Source organism: Paracoccidioides brasiliensis, assembly GCF_000150735.1.
Source record: "Paracoccidioides brasiliensis Pb18 unplaced genomic scaffold supercont2.1, whole genome shotgun sequence".
Classification (NCBI taxonomy): domain Eukaryota; kingdom Fungi; phylum Ascomycota; class Eurotiomycetes; order Onygenales; family Ajellomycetaceae; genus Paracoccidioides; species Paracoccidioides brasiliensis.
The window spans coordinates 3,786,933-3,804,141 of record NW_011371358.1 but is presented as its reverse complement, the minus strand read 5'-3'; the positions used below and the strand labels follow the sequence as shown (position 1 = coordinate 3,804,141).

Genomic DNA, 17,209 nt, shown 5'->3' with positions numbered 1-17,209 from the left:
AGAAAAAAGAAAAAAGAAAAGAAAAGAAAAGAAAAGAAAAGAAACTCTTCTTCCTCTTCTTCTTCTTCTTCTTCTACTTCTTCTTCTTCCTCTTATCTTTTTTCCCTCGCGCTACCGACGCCATGTTAGCAGCAGCTAGCTAGTGGCGATGTTGTCCGCAGCAAAAACAACAATTCAGCCTACGTCTGGCCCCCAGCTACCCAAGCCAGCATCGTCACATCAAGGCATCCCTAGTGAGATTCTGGAGGGTCTAGCATCGTTAATCGATCCGGGCCCGAGGAAGGGGTTTGGTTCAGTGCCAGTTGACTTCTTACAAAAAATGGAGCCAAAACGGAGCAAAACGGAGCCAGGTATGTCGTTCCCCAGCCCTCAGAACTGGCCAAAGGGGGGGAAGAAAGAACAATCTCAATGAATTCCGTGCTTCTCCGTACTCCGTCTTGTCTCAGAAGACTTATCCCCTCTTTTTCTTCTTTATTTCGCCCTGCCCTGCCCTGCCCTGCCCTGCCCTGCATGGGATGAGATATGTAATGGCATCTACGGGGCACACTCTTGCTTCTCCTCTGCTTTCCAGAACCCTCCGCCGGCTTAAAAAGGGCGGCCTCCCCCCTTGTCTCATTGTTGTTCTTTAGTCCAACTGTTGTTATTTGTATTATTGGACACACATGGATTACTGCCTTGACTGGCTGGGACATGCGCCACCTCTTATTTTCACTAGTTTCGCAAGTAGGCATGTAAAATTGTTTATGGCCAGCCTAACCCTCAAATACACCCACTCCTCTCATCCTTCCATTTGCTAGCGATTCTGCTGAGAGACACATACATATTACAACTTTTCAAGAAGCTGGCTACGAAGGCAGAATGCTGTGTTTCAAAACGCTCTTCTCCATAGCTTGTTCAACTCGTCCCTCACCTGCCCGGATCTCAAAGGCTTCCGAGATCATTGAGCGGGAAGATTTCTCTTTTGGGGAGAAGCTTGAAGAAATTTCATAGTTCCATTGTTCATAGTTCATAGATTCACCTAACTAGATACTCCCGGTATACAACTCAAAACCTTGTGGTTATACTTAACACTTTTTCCTTTTCTGGAATAGACTGCTTCGTTCCTGTCGTTCTCTCTGCCGATACATTAGACAATACTGTCTATGGTTGCTTATTTACCCAGTTCATCCTCACCTCATCCGTCTACGAGAGCAATCGGCACATTGGCAGGTTGGTTGGGCAAGTAGTTAAGGCAGGCATCTCAGGGGCCCGCCCCCCTGCTGTAGGCGGTTAGGAGGTTATGAGCAGAAGTAAGACCCGCGCAGAGCAGGCTGGCAGGCAGAGGGCGTGTGGATTAAGATTTTCAGGAGACAGAAATGTGGGTTAGTTAAGTTCCAGGTGAAAGTTGTTTAAAAAGTTGGGGCCCACTTTTCTAAAACCATGATCAACTCCGGTCAACCCTCCCAGCTAGAGTAAAACACGGTCTAACAGGGCAGAGTTGGAACGTTGGGTTTTTAAAAGAGAAAAAAACAGAAAAAAGAAAAAAAAAGCAAAAAAAGGTTGAAGATGGTTTTGAAAATCTCAGCCTGAAAGGAAAAATCTTCGCTTTCGTTCATTTTCAATGTGTATTTTAACTAAAACTACACACAACTAGTCATACCTTACACATGTCCCACACACATCTCTATCTCTATCTGCTCCTGACGTGGGTTTGGTCCTTTAACCCTTTAGCTCTTTCATCCCAACCCTGGTGTTGGGAGTGGCGAGGTCGAATAGAAGATTGGAGTCGTAATATACGTGTGGTTTGTGTGCACGGTTATGCAGAACTGCTGTTTTATTTGATGAGGATCCTGGTTTTAGAAAAGTGGACCCCAAACCTAAGGAACAACTTTCACCTTGGAACTTCTTAACCAACCCCCCAAAACCAGCAGTATATTTCCCAAAAGGAAAAAGGAAAAGAAAGAAAAAAAAAAAAAAAAAAAAAAAAAAAAAAAAGGACAACGAGCTATCTAAAGTTTCGAGGGTGGGGACTAACTAGTCAACTGGTCGTTATTAGGCTGCATCCATAGTTATAAATCATCTGGGGTCTTTTGATCCCGCTATCACGTGATATGTTGGCTTCTAACATTGTTCCTTTTTTCCCTTCGATGCAATTGAATTAATTCCTTACAGCAGCTTCCGAATAATAAACTTCATACGGATATTCAATTGTCTTTCCATCCACCTGAATTAACCCGCTCCGTACTACGGTTTATTAACTGTCTCTCATGGCCTTGTTTTCTTGCTCGAACTTCGACGCTACCAAGGTTTCTGCCAACTTCAGGGAATCAGTTTTTGCCCCAGATGAAAACCTGCACACAATATATATGTTATCCGCTAGTTTACCTCGGCAGATCTCAGCGTGCAAGGGGGACCCACCGAAGGGGGAGCAACCAACCATTCCTCCGTTATACTGATGGATTTCTCACCCACGCTTCCCGCCAACCTTTGAGAAAATCTGCAATGGGACGACGGACTGTCGGATTTCTTCTTATTTCGATACAACTCTAGGTAGGGTACGGGCGCCTAGAGTTAGCCGGTGGCTACTTTAGTGTTTAATCTTTTTGGGATTAAAAAAGCTTGGGTGGTGGTGGTTGCTCACAACAAAGAGAGATTGAAACTGAGTTGAATAATTTTGAATCCAGTATATTCACGAATCAACAATTCTCATTGATTATTGCTTATGCATATTCATTTGTTAACAAACAAGGACTTCGGCTTGCCATAACAGTCGTCTTGAGTGTGAAAACATGCGTAACCTGCCTACCAGATATGGTACCCTAACCTTGTTTCTCAGGGCAAGCTCGCTTAGAACAACTCCAGAGCTCTCTCTGTCTGTTAAGGTGTGGTGGCTAACAGGAAGCGAACCCTCATTGGGAGTGTTTCTATATAATAATGCCCTCTCCCGCCTCTCCTCTTGTCTCCACTCCACCTGCAGCTCCTCCTCCCCATCGTCATTCTGGCCTCCGTTTATCCCGCTCTCCCTGCTCTCCCTGCTCTCCCTGCTCTCCCCCCTGCTGACTCAGCCATGCCTCTTTGAGACATGAGATAACCCATGTAATCCAATCCACCAGATACCAACGACCAAAACCGAACTCGGTATTTCCGTTCAGGAGCACAATCTGCAATCTGCAATCTGCAATAGTTTGAATACCGAAAGTCCCAGGTGCGCTGCCATTCAAAGCAGATGGACAACCGGAGTAGCAATCACCTGCAACCCGGCTCATCGTGGGCAAAATCCCCTCGTCGCAAAGCTTGTGGCTTCCGAAGCACTGTATACCGTCTCTGATCCCAAAAGAATCAAGAGCGAGCTCTCGTGATGTTCAACCTCTAGCTACACCCTGGAGGGCTCCTTTCCCGGTTAAGATAATCTAGGTCCATTCAAGGTCAGAGGCTCTCCAACCGTTCTTCGACAGCCTGTAGTGTTAGAAGAACGGAATGGCGATATCGGATTCCGAGTCGTTCTGCAATGATGGCACTGAAGAGAGCTGGATTATCCTTACAGGTCTCCCATGCCTCTTTCGAGAGCAATTCCCGAAAATGCCCAAAGATCACATTGCACGTCTCATCTTCGATCGTCATCGTCAAAATGCCTCTGGGGGTTATTGGCGGAATCTGATCAGCAGGCAAAAGGATACGGGGCGCATATCATGGCCCATCAATTTCAAGGATTACGTCAAAGCTTCTTCCCCAGTAATGCATATTTTCCAACCTACGCCAGTAATTACGCCACGGCTGTTTTTTCAGAAGCAAGGTTTTCCCAGAGAGATCTCTCTTGACAAGGCTATCTAAAAGGGCTATATCAAGGATTGCGAAGGAGGGACGCTCATGCAAACGCTCCATGCTTCCCCGAAAATTACCTCATCTCGAAACCGGGCCGTATGCTTCTCAAGCAGAAGAAACCATACGTGCAAAAATTAGTTCCCCGAGGAAAAGCCACACCATCCACCAGTCGCCTCCGCAGCGGATGACGGCGCGCTGTCACTCCAACAGATCCACTCTCCATCCCTGCGATCCGGACAACGGGCTGGTCTCCAGACATGTATACATTCACCACGAGAACCACGCTGCGGACCTTCATCTCAGTGAACTTCGACATTTTCTGTATCAAATCCACAACCACAAACAGGCATTGGCCCTTCCTCAATCCTGTCAACAGGGACGAAGTCCCGGGTTTACCATGAGGTCATTGCATCCCCAATGGATCTATCGGTTGCAGAAAATAAAAAGAACCTGTTAACTAGCTAGCTCTGGTTAATTGGCTTAAGTTAGGATCTTCCTGCTCCGACCAGGAAAAATTGCATCGGCAGACCCAGGATATACTAGGGTTCTTCGTTCCATTAGGCACTAAATGATTTGCTGTTGGCCAAAGGGGTTCCTTCGACTCAAGGGGTTCGAAATCCCCGGCAAAATCTGGGGACAGCTAAAACTGATTGGTTCTTGAACACCCTGTCCCCACAGTCAAAATTGCTGAACGTAATTCCGTACCCTGGTTGAAAGTCCATGGACTAAAAGGTGATACTCTCTATCCTGTGGGAACGGGACAGAAGGTGGACACGGAATTCCACATACAACTGGACTTCCCAAGATATAAAGCAAATTAAGATTAACTAATGGCAACAACCCGTTAATCACATTCGTGACAGACCTTCTTGGGTTGCTGAATACCCTTCCTTCACTTTGACCCTCTGTCAGGCCAAACGACACGGCTTACATTTACATTTTAGATTATTCCCCAAAACTCCCAAACCCAAACTCGAACGAACTCCATATATAAACCTCTTTAACATCCGGCAGAGTGATGCCAGCTCTGCCCATGTCAACTCTCGCAGCTGACAGTGGGAGTGGGGACCCCACCATGAGTCCGTAACTCTGTGCTGTGGTAGAGTTTTGCTTTGACGAGTCGATAACCCTGGGCCTAGGGATATTGTGTGAGTATATTTTATTATATATATATATATATATATATAATGTATCTGGCTGGGTAGGAATGAGTGAATAAAATATTTGCAGTATCAGGTGATTGCCTATCCCTGGTCGATTTTCATCCTGTGGTAGTTAAGGATACGACATGGTTAAAAAAGTCAATGTTGACCCTTTAAGCCTTCCCCCAAGGTTAGAAAGGTTAACTTTATCTTCCCACGTTTCCAGCCAGGCGGTCAAACAAGAGGGTGGAAATAAGCGCATCGAGTGCCTGGTTCCTGGTTCCTGGGATGCCTGGGAGTGTTAATTCTGAATTCATACCAGTTAGGTATGAAAATGTCATGGAGCTGGGATAAGGTAGTTAGCTATTTAGTCATCTTCTTGTCCGAACGATTTATAGTTTGATGCCCTGATAATATAGACTCAAAAGAACTGCTACGAACTGGGCAGTGGCAAAAGAGATCTGTCATGGGTGGTGTAGTTGGGCAAGAAATGAACTAATAGGTAAATAAACATGGACGCCAAATGCTGTAAATAGAACCAACTTGCAGAGCGGTTGGCTGCATCAAACCAACGGCTCAATGCTAAGAACAATAATAACAGTCAACGTAAACCGCGTTGCGTAGGGTAACTAGCAGAATGGATCTAGATGATAGTTACAGCAATACAATATGGAATCAAACAATTATGTCAGTGAAGTTGTGGAAGCTAGGAAGGAAGTTGGGTATTGGACATGTTTTGCTCTATAATAAACAAAATTAGAAAGAAAGGAAAGACGTGCATCAAGGAGAACCCCAGTCACTATTTTCGGGGGCCTCAGGAATCGCTAAAATCGCTGCTTCTGGAAATCCATCGCCAGGTTACGAGATGTTGGACATAAACATCACTCATTTGGAGACGAAATGCCACGAGCAGACCGAAAACACACCCACTCGCACCAACACCTCAAAAAATCTGATCGATAACCTTCATGCTATCCTCCTGCAAAGCCGTATGGTGCGCATTCAACCCCCCAACAAGTGCCACGCCAGGCGGAACCTTGACATCGCGAATCCCAAAACACGCAAACGCGATAACCTTCCTCAGAGCCGGACATGACCGAAAAATGCCAAGCACAAGAGAGTCGTCCGCGGACGTGTGAAATGAGATATCAAACTCCTTCAAGCAGGGGTACTTTTGCTCCCCATCAAACACCTCCGATAACGCCTTGTGCGAAATATGCCGGCACGAACAGATGTTGAGGGCCTCGATAAATTTTCCGGAATGATTCATCAGCGCCGTGAAGCCTGCTGAGGCTAGGCCGATGGGTTCTTCGGGGCCATCGGGGTTCCTGTTGTCCACGTCACGTGTGCTGGAAAAGTCGACGTGGGTTAAAGGTGGGTTATCCCAGTCGGTAAAGAGGCGGGAATACGATGCATCTGTGCATTTGTCATTGTCTGCGAAACGCAGTTTGGAAAGACGTCTGCAGCGTTGATGGATCATGTCTAGCATCTCATCCTCGGCGTTTTTGAAGCTGACTAGTGACAAAGTTTGAAGACTGGGTCCGAGTTTGTCGACCATGTCCAGAAGCACGTTGGAGGATGTCTCTTTCATAAATTCTAGAGAGAGGTGCTCCAGTTTGGAAAGCTTTGCGATGGAACTGAGCGCATCATCACCTAGTAACCAACAGGTTTTCAGCTTCAAGCAACACAAGTTGGTGCAGTGTTCAGCCATCACAGCTATCGACTCGTCATCAAGCGCGGAGTCTAGGTTAGACAGTTTGAGGCTTTCGAGCTTCGAACCGCATGTTATAAACAATTTTTGCCAGCATCCGTTTGATATCAGGTTGGAGGCGTCGAGATGCAGGTGTTTGAGTTCTTTGTTGTGTTCCATCATATACTCCAACTGCTTATCCTTCAGCTGACCTGCAAAACGTAGATTGACTCTCTCGAGAAATGGCATGGTAGAGAATATCTTCTGAAAATCATCTTCTTCCAGTTCTGTCGTGTCTTATTTTTAGCGAGGTTACTATTAGTCGTGGTAAAAGGGGAAAGCATACTTCCGCAATCATATATGTCAATGACAGTAACGTCTCCACGCAGGAAAAGATCAACAGTTAGTGGATTCAACGCTCGTCGCTTGGATAGAATGTGGCTAAGTCTCAAGACAAGATCGGGCGGGAGATCGCCCAACTCCTCGATATTGTCGATATGGTCTGCAACTGTCTATATACGGAAACAGCAATAAATATATAAATCTTGAGATCGGAATCACGAAGATGAAATCGTGACTTACTTTGATACAGCTCTCAACGAGGCTGGTTGCACCAAGCTGGGCAATACCGTCCAGAATCTTGCTAACATTCTGGCGACGGCCCTTTTTATTTTTATTCGCAAATGCCTTTTTGGTCTGCTGGTCCCGAAGGTCTACGAGTTTCGAGCAAGGGGAACACATGAGACCACCTCCTGGACCAGCTTTGCTGTATGCGGTAACCGTAAAGCGTGTTTGGCAAGATTCGCAGTTCTCAAGTTGGCCAGGCACCTTGTGACTTGCTTTCTTGCCACGAACCATGGAGTTAAGTATTTTTGCATCATCACTTTGCTCTCCTTGGACTTTTTGCTGCTTCGCGGCCTTCATGGCCTTCAGTGCGGCCTGAGACTTGCGCTTTCGTCTATTTTGGGTCTCAACAGCAACATCTGACGTCTCCTCATCCTGAGCCGTTCCCCCCTCATTACTGCTACTGTTGTCTTCAGTGCCATTGGCTTGCTGACCATTTTGTTGGAGAGCCTGCCTCAGACGTTGTTCGTAGTTGTTGCGGATTTCTGCCGCAGAGATATTGTTGGACTAGGGAAGAGATCAGTCAAATGCGCACTTGGTTGGAGATTATATATACATGTATGTACATATATACACAAAGTGACAAAGTCCGGGTACAACGTACAGCCAGGAAATCCGTCAGGGCGGAATGCCTTCATGTGGTAGACAAGTTGTTAGTTAGTATTTGCTCGGTAGCCCCTTTGCAGGTAAACTCGGCGGGTTTCTACTTACGGTCCGTGGATATGGGTACGCTGCCGTCTTTGCGCCCTATAAACCTAAGCAACAAGTCCCAACCATATTAGGAGCAAATAACCACTTACATCCTGAATTCTTCGTGAGATTGTCCAGTGTTCTGCAACTTCAATCTCCTCGATGCTGCGTTTCGTCTCAGTCGGGCCGAAAAGGGTTTAATTGAACCAGCCAGTGCACGTGACTTCGTGCCGCGTTTTTGCCAACGCGTTGTTCAAGACCTGGGGGAAAAGAAAAGACAGATGGGACAGTGCGAGAACCCGCCCTTTCAACACGCCAATTCCGCTTGTCTCTGTTGCGACAGGCTAGTTGCCGACCGACGGTGCAACAGTTAGTCATTCGCTAGGCCGTATTCTGCTGGATTGGATTGGCAGACACTGTGCCTTGCCAGATCTTTGACGATCTTGGCCTAGTTCGTGGAAGGGGAACAGTCCCAAGTCTTAAATTTTCAAGAGTTCCCAGAACACAGCTGAGAAAGCCTAGCCTAGGCGCCAACTGCAGACAAAGAACCTTGGAAGAAGCCAGGCAGCAGTGTTATATACCTGGATATTGTTTACCTGGGTATTGTTGAGGCGAAAGTTTGTCAGCATCCAAAGTCAATGAATGCATCACTAACCTAGTAGGTGAATTAGCTAGTTAACTACCCGCTAACTTTGCACTCATATAACACAATTCTTCATCTCAATCAGCCATAGGATCTATCTTGGAAACCAACACTACTCTCAACCTTGAGTCTTTCGTTAATCTCCATTTTGGTAAATTTTCTTGGACTTCTTTTTAATTCCGAATACCCTGCGGTTGATTCGATGGCGAAAGGGAATTCTTCCAAAAAGGTGGAAGACTCCTCAGGCCCATACAACAGTGAGCGAGAGTCCCTCCTTTAATAGTCGAGAATGAAGTTGTACAACACGTACAGTTCAATCTTGAGATCAAAACTAACAAACAATCCAATTATGATATCAGTTCTTGGGGGATACTCGACTTCACTGAGAGAACGTGCCTCAAGTCGGCAAACCAGATCATCCTCGTCCCTAAATCCCAGTGTTGTTGTCTCTGATCTTACCGACAGAGACATTTCCGTTGATGGACACCTGATAACTCCTCGTACTCGGGCTGAGTCCTCGAATAGAGGTGCCAGAAATGATAATGATATAAAACCGGCCGTCATGGTTGCAGTGGCCATAGAAAATAAGTCCTCTTTTGGTTCACCTTCATCTTCAACAGATGGAAGTGCCCAGAGTACAACAAACGGATACTCTACTCCTGCTACAACTGTAAATGGTACTCCAGCAGAACCTGTCAATCCTAGGAGCAAACGTGTCAGCGCATCAGCCCGTGCTCTTCAACTACGGTCAAGTGCATTCGCTCTAAGGAAAACCTCAGCCGGCACGAAACGTTCTACTAAGTCTATTATTGGGAATTCTTCACTCGACGAGAGCCCAGATGCAGCATTAGCTCGTGCGGTACAGGCAGAAGAGTACAATGATGCCAGCTCGAAAAGAGTAAAATGCTCCCATGAAATTAACAACTCCACTGATTACGAATTCGACCATGAATCTTTGTCCGACACTCCTTCTGACAATGAAGACAAGCTGTGTTCGTGGCCAAAGGCTAATTTGACCCGTGTGACTCGTAGCAAGGCTGGTCATCAGCCTCTCGCACCAGCCATGAACCCCATGGACACCAATCGCGGCTGCAAGAGGAAGGGTGTATCCAAAGATATTATTGCTGACAGTGAAGGATCTTCTTTGTCGGAGGCAGATTCTGATTTGTCGAACCCATACAGCAGCGAAGATGAGATGGACGCGTTCCAGAGTGGCTCGAGTGACGAAGACTCTTCTGACGTGGACATCGATGAGTTTGCTGCTCCGCTTCCTCCGACCACCAGACCATTTCGAGCACGCGCCAGAACTACGGCTCCAAGTCATCGCCGCGTTCGCCGCGTGGGCTCCATGGGCCGCATGCGCATATATCCAGAAACTCCTGAAGAATCCCGAATGAGTGCACGCGTAAGGATTATCCTCCCATTGAGATCCTCCTGCAAACTAACCGAATTGTAGGCACTTCGCGAACGAAGAAAACTTCAGAATCAACATCCAATTATCAAAACGATGTGGGATGAATTGAAGAAAACACCAATTATCACTCCTACCCCAGCCCCGCAACCACCAGGCATCACCAGGAAATTGAAGTCGTTCCAATTGGAAGGATTGAACTGGATGATGCAGCAAGAGAAGTTACAGTGGAAAGGCGGGCTACTTGGAGATGAGATGGGAATGGGGAAAACAATCCAGGCTGTGTCCTTGTTGATGTCTGATTACCCTGTTGGCAAGCCGTCATTAGTCGTAGTGCCTCCAGTTGCTCTCATGCAGTGGCAGTCGGAAATCGAGGTATGTTAGACGCGCAAATGCTTGTCTGACTCTTTATTAACTCGGGGATTACTAGCAATACACGGACGGTAAATTGAAAGTCCTTGTGCACCATGGGTCCAATTCGAAAGTCAAACACCTTTCAGCGAAACAGCTAAAGGCCTACGACGTGATCATGATATCTTGTAAGTTTATCTGTTCATCAACAAAAACTGTTTTTCATTGCTGACCGCTTTTCGTAAGACGCTAGTCTTGAATCTATGCATCGCAAGGAGGTAAAGGGCTGGAAAAGAAATGATGGCCTCGTGAAGGAAGACAGTATGCCCAACGTACCCTGCTCTTCTTAAGTGAATACATTCTTAACGGTTTTAGGTGTTATTCATTCAATCCATTTCCATCGCCTAATCCTTGACGAGGCTCATAGCATCAAGGTAAGTAAGCTCTACACCATATTTCCTAGGACGAGCTTAGCTAACTCTACGACAAGCAACGTACCACAAGCGTGGCCAGGGCTTGCTTTGCCCTGAAGTCGACCTATAAATGGTGTCTTTCTGGTACTCCTGTCCAAAACCGAATTGGAGAATTTTTCTCTCTTCTGCGGTTTCTGGATATCAAGCCATTTGCATGCTACCTTTGTAAGGTGTGTCCGTGTCAGGAATTGCACTGGTCTCAGGATGCAGAAAAGAGATGCACCCACTGTCGTCACAGGTATTTCTCACCTTAAGCCTTTGTAATGTGTATTTATCAGATTCTAACTCCTTGCAGTGGCTTTTCTCATGTTTCCATTTTCAATCAGGAAATTCTCAATCCAAGTAAGTGGCTCCAAAGGCCTACCGTAACACCTTCTCTAACGAAATTCAAGTCACCGAATCGGACTCACCAGAGGCTCGGAAATCTGGCCTCGACAAATTGAGACTCATAACCGATAGAATCATGCTCCGACGCGTTAAAAAGGATCACACGTCTTCTATGGAGCTCCCACCCAAACGGTACGAGAATACAAACTTAAGACATTGTGGGTGGAAGCGAATGCTAACATGTATTAAAGGGTGATACTTCACAATGAATTCTTTGGAGAAATCGAACGCGACTTTTCTTCCAGTATTATGACCAACACTAGTCGACAATTCGATACATATGTCAGTCGAGGTGTTATGTTAAACAACTACGCAAACATTTTCGGTCTCATCATGCAAATGCGCCAAGTCGCCAACCACCCAGATTTAATTTTGAAGAAACACGCTGAAGGAGGCCAAAACGTTCTCGTTTGTGGCATCTGTGATGAACCCGCTGAGGAACCGATACGGTCTCGTTGTCACCACGACTTCTGCCGCCAATGTGCCAAGGACTACATCCGGTCGTTCGACGAGGGCGGAGAACCCGACTGTCCGCGCTGCCACATCCCGCTCTCCATTGACTTTGAGCAGCCAGATATCGAACAACAGGAGGACCATGTTAAGAAAAATTCGATTATCAACCGTATCAAAATGGAAAATTGGACGTCGTCAACCAAGATCGAAATGCTCGTGTACGATCTGTTCAAACTGCGCAGTAAGAAGCAGACGCACAAGTCAATAGTCTTCTCGCAGTTTACATCTATGCTCCAGTTGGTTGAATGGCGTTTGCGGCGAGTTGGGTTTAACACGGTCATGTTGGATGGAAGTATGACCCCAGCCCAGCGCCAGAAATCCATTGAACACTTTATGAATAATGTCGACGTCGAGGTTTTCCTTGTTTCTCTTAAAGCAGGGGGTGTCGCGTTGAATCTCACGGAAGCGTCGAGAGTCTTTATCGTTGATCCGTATGTATTCCTGCTATCCCTTCTATGACGTGATGATAGATTTGCTGTGTCGCTCAGAACTAACACTCCAATCATTTTTAGATGGTGGAACCCAGCCGCAGAATGGCAGAGCGCAGATAGATGTCATCGGATCGGCCAGCGGCGGCCATGTGTTATCACCCGACTCTGCATCGAAGACTCAGTGGAATCGCGCATGGTCCTTCTCCAAGAGAAGAAAGCCAATATGATCAGGGGGACGATCAATAAGGACCAGAGCGAGGCGTTGGAGAAACTGACACCGGAGGATATGCAGTTCTTGTTCCGGGGGACATAAGGGATGGGTTTTGTTTATCTTCGTATACTCGAGCAAGCGTGCGATTTCTTACCGCAGTGATGTTATATTATATTTCGCTAAGTTCTATATTAGAGTACGGAGATTGCGACCAGTTCTAAGCACCCTGTTTAATTCCCAGATACCGATGGTTAAGGCGGTTTATTCGTCGACATGTCTTCTTAATGGCGTTCCATAAACAATTGCTCTCTCGTACGATCATCTGTAGACCAGCTAAGTCTCTAAATTAATAATACAAGCATTAACTAGTTATCCAGTTCCCAATCTTCAATACGCTGTAACCCTGTAACCCGGTTACTATGCCTCCTCAAACCCTATCAGACGAGAATAGCGTAGAATCCAGTAACTAAGTGAATAACCACTGTTTTTCTCGAATTCTGCCCTGCTCGCCAATATCTGCGAATTTCATCCAGCTTTTATGGCCACAGATGGTTCGTTTCACTCCATGCTAAAAATTCACGTCTATATCAGACAAGGCAGTGCTCTCAGGCGCTGCGAAGGACATTCACCGGGCAGGGGACTCGTGGGCGGCTGTCTTGCGTCTCGCGGACGCTCAGATCCGACATCTCGTAACTATCTCTTCAGGCACTCGCGGAACTCGGGTCACGGGTTCTTCGAAGGCACGCACTCATGCCTTTGTACGCGGGGCAATTAATCTTCTGGTCACCAGAAGATTGTTGAATAGATGGAAAGAAGAAACACAAAAAAAAAAGATCGCAAAAATGGAAGATTTTCCGTACGGGTCAGGGCGGAATAAGAATAGCCCGATCATGAGATTGGTGAACAAGCTTTTTGGTTACGAAAGAAATTATTAGTTAATCAGGGGTTAGCCGGTTCCACTTAAAATGCATGATCTTGACACTGAGAAAGAAGGTAATGAACGACTGCATGAACTAGCAATTCAACAGACTTCGTAGATGAAGTAGCACACTCAGTACCGAGTAGCTTTAATTCTTATTAACAAATTTTGTGTTGAATTCAATGACTCTTTCTCACTCGCAGTAGATATATTCTGATATTACTTCGTTTTAATAATCAAAATCTTTTACAACTTGGAGAGGGCTTTTATAAGACTTTTAATCCTATTCATGTGCTTATAAGTTCAATATGAATTACTAGATGGTTATTTACAGAATGAAAAATGGCTAAGAGTTAGTAAATTAATTAATTAAAAAAATAAAGATGTAAAATCTTTAGATAATTCTAATTTTATTTAAATAAGATTATTCTAGCAACTAGCTTTAAATTTATTATCAATGCTTGAAATATTTAAGATTTCTCAATAAAATCTTAAAATAGATTGTTAGAAAATTAAACTTTCTAATAACAATGAAGTTAAATCATATTCATCACTTAATTAAACTATTATATATATATATATATATATACTTCAAAGTTACAAAAACATTAATATTTAAAAACTACTAAAAAATTAAAATAAATATATTAATATATAAAATGAAATAACTTTAGTCATCTTAAATATAACGAAGTATGTAAGTCTCAACTTTATATGAATTTATAGCACAAATTAATATTAATTTAGTTATTATTTGAATGTTGTTTAAATTAATATTTTTGAATATTTAATTTTTAAGAATAATATATAAAGACAAAACTCAGTTTAGTATATTATTTATTTTAATTATAATCACTTTATTTTTAATTTTTAGATTAAAAGCTTTACTTAATCATAGTAGTTATTCAGTAACTAGTTACTAGTTAATAGTTGATGATAATTTTAATAATTATATGCAGTCTTATTGCAAATTTAATCTTATTAAAATTATTAACTAACTAGTTATCTGAATCTCATACTTAGTAGTAAGAGTAATTATATTAAATAACATTTTGAATTAATTTGAAATAATTGTTCTATTCTTATATTTAACTATGTCTTAAATATAATATTTAAAATAGCAGCGTTTGAGCTTTGTATAGCATTTCTCAGCTAATAAACTTAGTTCTTATTAATGTAAAAAGAAGTAAAGGAAACATTCTACATAATGAAAAGATGATTAGTTATATTTTTAATAAATATCAGTTGGGAAAGTAATTTTCAATTGTTCAGATATAAAATCTACTAAACTGACAGATTTTCTTTAATTTAGCTTAGTTGAATCTCCATGTAGACCGGTTCTTGTAGGCCTGCCATTGAGTCAATCAAGTAGGGTTTGAATACGAAACTTTGTAGAAGAGTGTATTGTATGTAGCTGCACAAATTGAAGGCATTTCTTGCTTTTTTGAAAGTGGAATAATATCATGAGTTCAGGTCTTTCTTCTATCTCCATAGAGGTTCTTTGTTATATCTTTCACTGATGGCATTTTCACATGTTGAAATAGGCCAGTGAATATATATATATATATATAAAATCAAATCAAATCAAAGGCCCTTTGGACTTGCTGACCAGACTCGGTGGGTTGAATGGCTCGCGGGCGGATTACGTTAATATCTGCTCTCTTACCATGTGTCTCAACTGGATTGTTTCTACCAACCCGAAAAGGGACACATATAACTATATAGCAACTGACGAACTGTTAACTAGTTGATCGGCATCCCGAACATCGATCGGCATGCCGCTTTGGCATACTGTTTGAACCCGGAGGGAATTCGAAAATCACAGGCGGGCAATCTGGCGCTGTCCTGAATGCCGCTGCTGGGGATCTAAACTTAGGGTTGACCTGCCATTATGTTCTTTTACGGTCATAAAGAAGTTTTATGATGGGGAGACAATCGGGTGATGTTGCTTATAACACTGACAAAGCTTAGTTAAATTAACTAGGTGGCTCTGGTTGATAACTAGTTACTATCCTGCAGCGGCGGAAAAGCGTGCGGTTCGTACATAGCCCAACCAACCAAAGTTAAACTGGGTTTGCCCAGCAGCACCACGGTACAATCTCGAGTGGCAACAAATTCCGGCGTACGACGGAATTGGTATAAATGCTCTCTCCACCGCCCTCTTCTTGTTTAAAAAAAAAAAAAAAACCTAGTAAAGTTGTGTAGGGGTAAGCAAGTCTTTTACACCGGTCTACCCTTTGGCTTATTTTCCGCTCACTGAACCGTTGAAGCCGAACAAATGTATGTATATTTAATCTTGCTACATATCAACTCAGCGCGGCGTCTAGAAAACCATGGGGCACAGTCGCAAAGCGATAACTAACAACCACAGCTAACCAGTCGCCAATCGCTTAATAGATAATTTCGCAAATTAATACCAACCATGCTAATCACTCGAGGCTTCTCTCTCACCAACTTCGTCATCGGTTCGTCAGCTCTCTGTTTCCAAGTATTCGTCCTCTATCCGTGGCACAACAAACTCGACAGAGACTTCGAGGAGCTGAAAGACGCACACATCTCGATGCTGGAAAAGGGCGAGAAAGACCGCACGGAAGAACTGAAGGCCATCCATGAGCGACTGAGAAATCTCGACAAAACTCGCAGATGGTTCTAGGTGCTGCATAGCGACATGTACGGCCTCTTGAAACCGGCTTAGTTAACCTTGATACGTCATTCATGGTTAGAACCGTGCTGGACCGACATTGATATCTGTCTCAGATGGCAAACCCAATTGCACATACGCAAAAGTTTTCAATGCGTTCTCCGTTCCAATAGAAATGGTTCGAATTCTCCCCACGTCGTACGTAATGTCTGATGCGTTGAGCGACTATAGATTGCATGGATCCGGGGTTTATAGATGATTGGCGGTGACGGTTATGTTCAATGCTGAATGGTTTTTTTGATACCTTTCTTTTCTCTCCTCTTCTTTCCCCACCTATTTTTTTATAATTAATTTTCTATAAACAAGCATGTATGACTTTGTCCGTCACTATATTGTGTGCGCTTAGTGTATCTTCGGGAATTTTTCGGTGCAGAGGAACAACAAGGATTTTTTTTTCTGGCATTTTGTTTTCGACGAAGACATAGATAGATTTCGAGATATAGATAGAAAAACCTTAGCAATATAGGATGAGCGAATCTAAAACAAATAGATCTAATTCTCTAGATTTTCTCCCACTCTGTTCGCGCTCCAACATTTGATTCGCCTTCTTTCATATTAGTGTCTCGGTCAATTTTTGGCTGCTTGAAAGCGTTCTCGTTGGTCTGTCTACTAGCTCGAGACAGCCAGATCGAGAATGTCGTGTCCCGGTATTTCTTCGAGTTCCAAGTAGAGAGCCTGTTTCACTGCGCTTGGACAGTGTGAAAGTAAGATATTTCCAAATTGGAGAAAAGGAAGTTGCATAATGACAAAGAAAGAAAAAGAGAGAGAAGAAGAAGAAGAAGAAAAAATGCGATCTCCAACGGTTCAATGCTACAAGACTATTCAAATGTATGATTGAAATGTTTTGTGGGAGAGTTGATTGGAATTGGCCACCAATTCCTCATAGCTGGGAGAAAAAGCGAATTCATTTCCTGCGACTATTCACGAACTACTGGAAAATTCCTTGGGGCATGTTTAATACAAGAAGTGCGATTCTGGTAAAGAGTATGATTCCTTTATGCCAATTTTTTGAGTCTGAAAATGTAAGCGAGATTGAGCGAGCACCAGGCTAAGATCATCCACAGAGAAATGCAGCTGGTAGTTACCATTGCTGAAAAGAAACAAGAAAAGAAAAGTGATATGAAACAAAACTGGCTGTGTTAAGCTGTGATAAGATGTATATAGGTGCATCAAGCACCCTTGATCTAAAGAAATTCAAAGGCCAAAGAAAACCTGAGAGGCG

General features: G+C 43.8%; 6 protein-coding genes across 6 annotated transcripts; 5 read left to right on the top strand and 1 right to left on the bottom strand.

Moving 5' to 3' along the window:
* Nucleotides 1–148: 148 nt before the first annotated feature.
* PADG_01148 (uncharacterized protein) lies at nt 149–412 on the top strand (the record flags this gene model as incomplete). The annotated part of the gene is made up of 1 exon (XM_010757839.1): nt 149–412. The coding sequence occupies one exon, from the start codon at nt 149–151 to the stop codon at nt 410–412; it is 264 nt and encodes an 87-aa protein (XP_010756141.1).
* Nucleotides 413–3,456: 3,044 nt separating this feature from the next.
* Nucleotides 3,457–4,107, top strand: PADG_11219 (uncharacterized protein; the record flags this gene model as incomplete). The annotated part of the gene is made up of 3 exons (XM_010758512.1): nt 3,457–3,711; nt 3,814–3,897; nt 3,940–4,107. The coding sequence occupies 3 exons, from the start codon at nt 3,457–3,459 to the stop codon at nt 4,105–4,107; spliced, it is 507 nt and encodes a 168-aa protein (XP_010756814.1).
* Nucleotides 4,108–5,886: 1,779 nt separating this feature from the next.
* PADG_01145 (uncharacterized protein) lies at nt 5,887–7,895 on the bottom strand (the record flags this gene model as incomplete). Its single annotated transcript, XM_010757838.1, has 4 exons — nt 5,887–6,920; nt 6,980–7,145; nt 7,216–7,764; nt 7,824–7,895. The coding sequence occupies 4 exons, from the start codon at nt 7,893–7,895 to the stop codon at nt 5,887–5,889; spliced, it is 1,821 nt and encodes a 606-aa protein (XP_010756140.1).
* A 1,044-nt stretch (nt 7,896–8,939) lies between these two features.
* PADG_01144 (DNA repair protein RAD16) lies at nt 8,940–12,469 on the top strand (the record flags this gene model as incomplete). Its single annotated transcript, XM_010757837.1, has 10 exons — nt 8,940–9,995; nt 10,047–10,376; nt 10,432–10,540; nt 10,599–10,673; nt 10,728–10,786; nt 10,843–11,063; nt 11,121–11,167; nt 11,218–11,344; nt 11,404–12,156; nt 12,238–12,469. 10 exons carry the CDS (start codon nt 8,940–8,942, stop codon nt 12,467–12,469), a joined length of 3,009 nt encoding a protein of 1,002 aa, XP_010756139.1.
* A 317-nt stretch (nt 12,470–12,786) lies between these two features.
* PADG_01143 (uncharacterized protein) lies at nt 12,787–15,135 on the top strand (the record flags this gene model as incomplete). The annotated part of the gene is made up of 3 exons (XM_010757836.1): nt 12,787–12,829; nt 12,959–13,125; nt 15,034–15,135. 3 exons carry the CDS (start codon nt 12,787–12,789, stop codon nt 15,133–15,135), a joined length of 312 nt encoding a protein of 103 aa, XP_010756138.1.
* A 573-nt stretch (nt 15,136–15,708) lies between these two features.
* PADG_01142 (uncharacterized protein) lies at nt 15,709–15,939 on the top strand (the record flags this gene model as incomplete). Its single annotated transcript, XM_010758323.1, has 1 exon — nt 15,709–15,939. One exon carries the CDS (start codon nt 15,709–15,711, stop codon nt 15,937–15,939), a length of 231 nt encoding a protein of 76 aa, XP_010756625.1.
* Between the last annotated feature and the right edge of the window lie 1,270 nt (nt 15,940–17,209).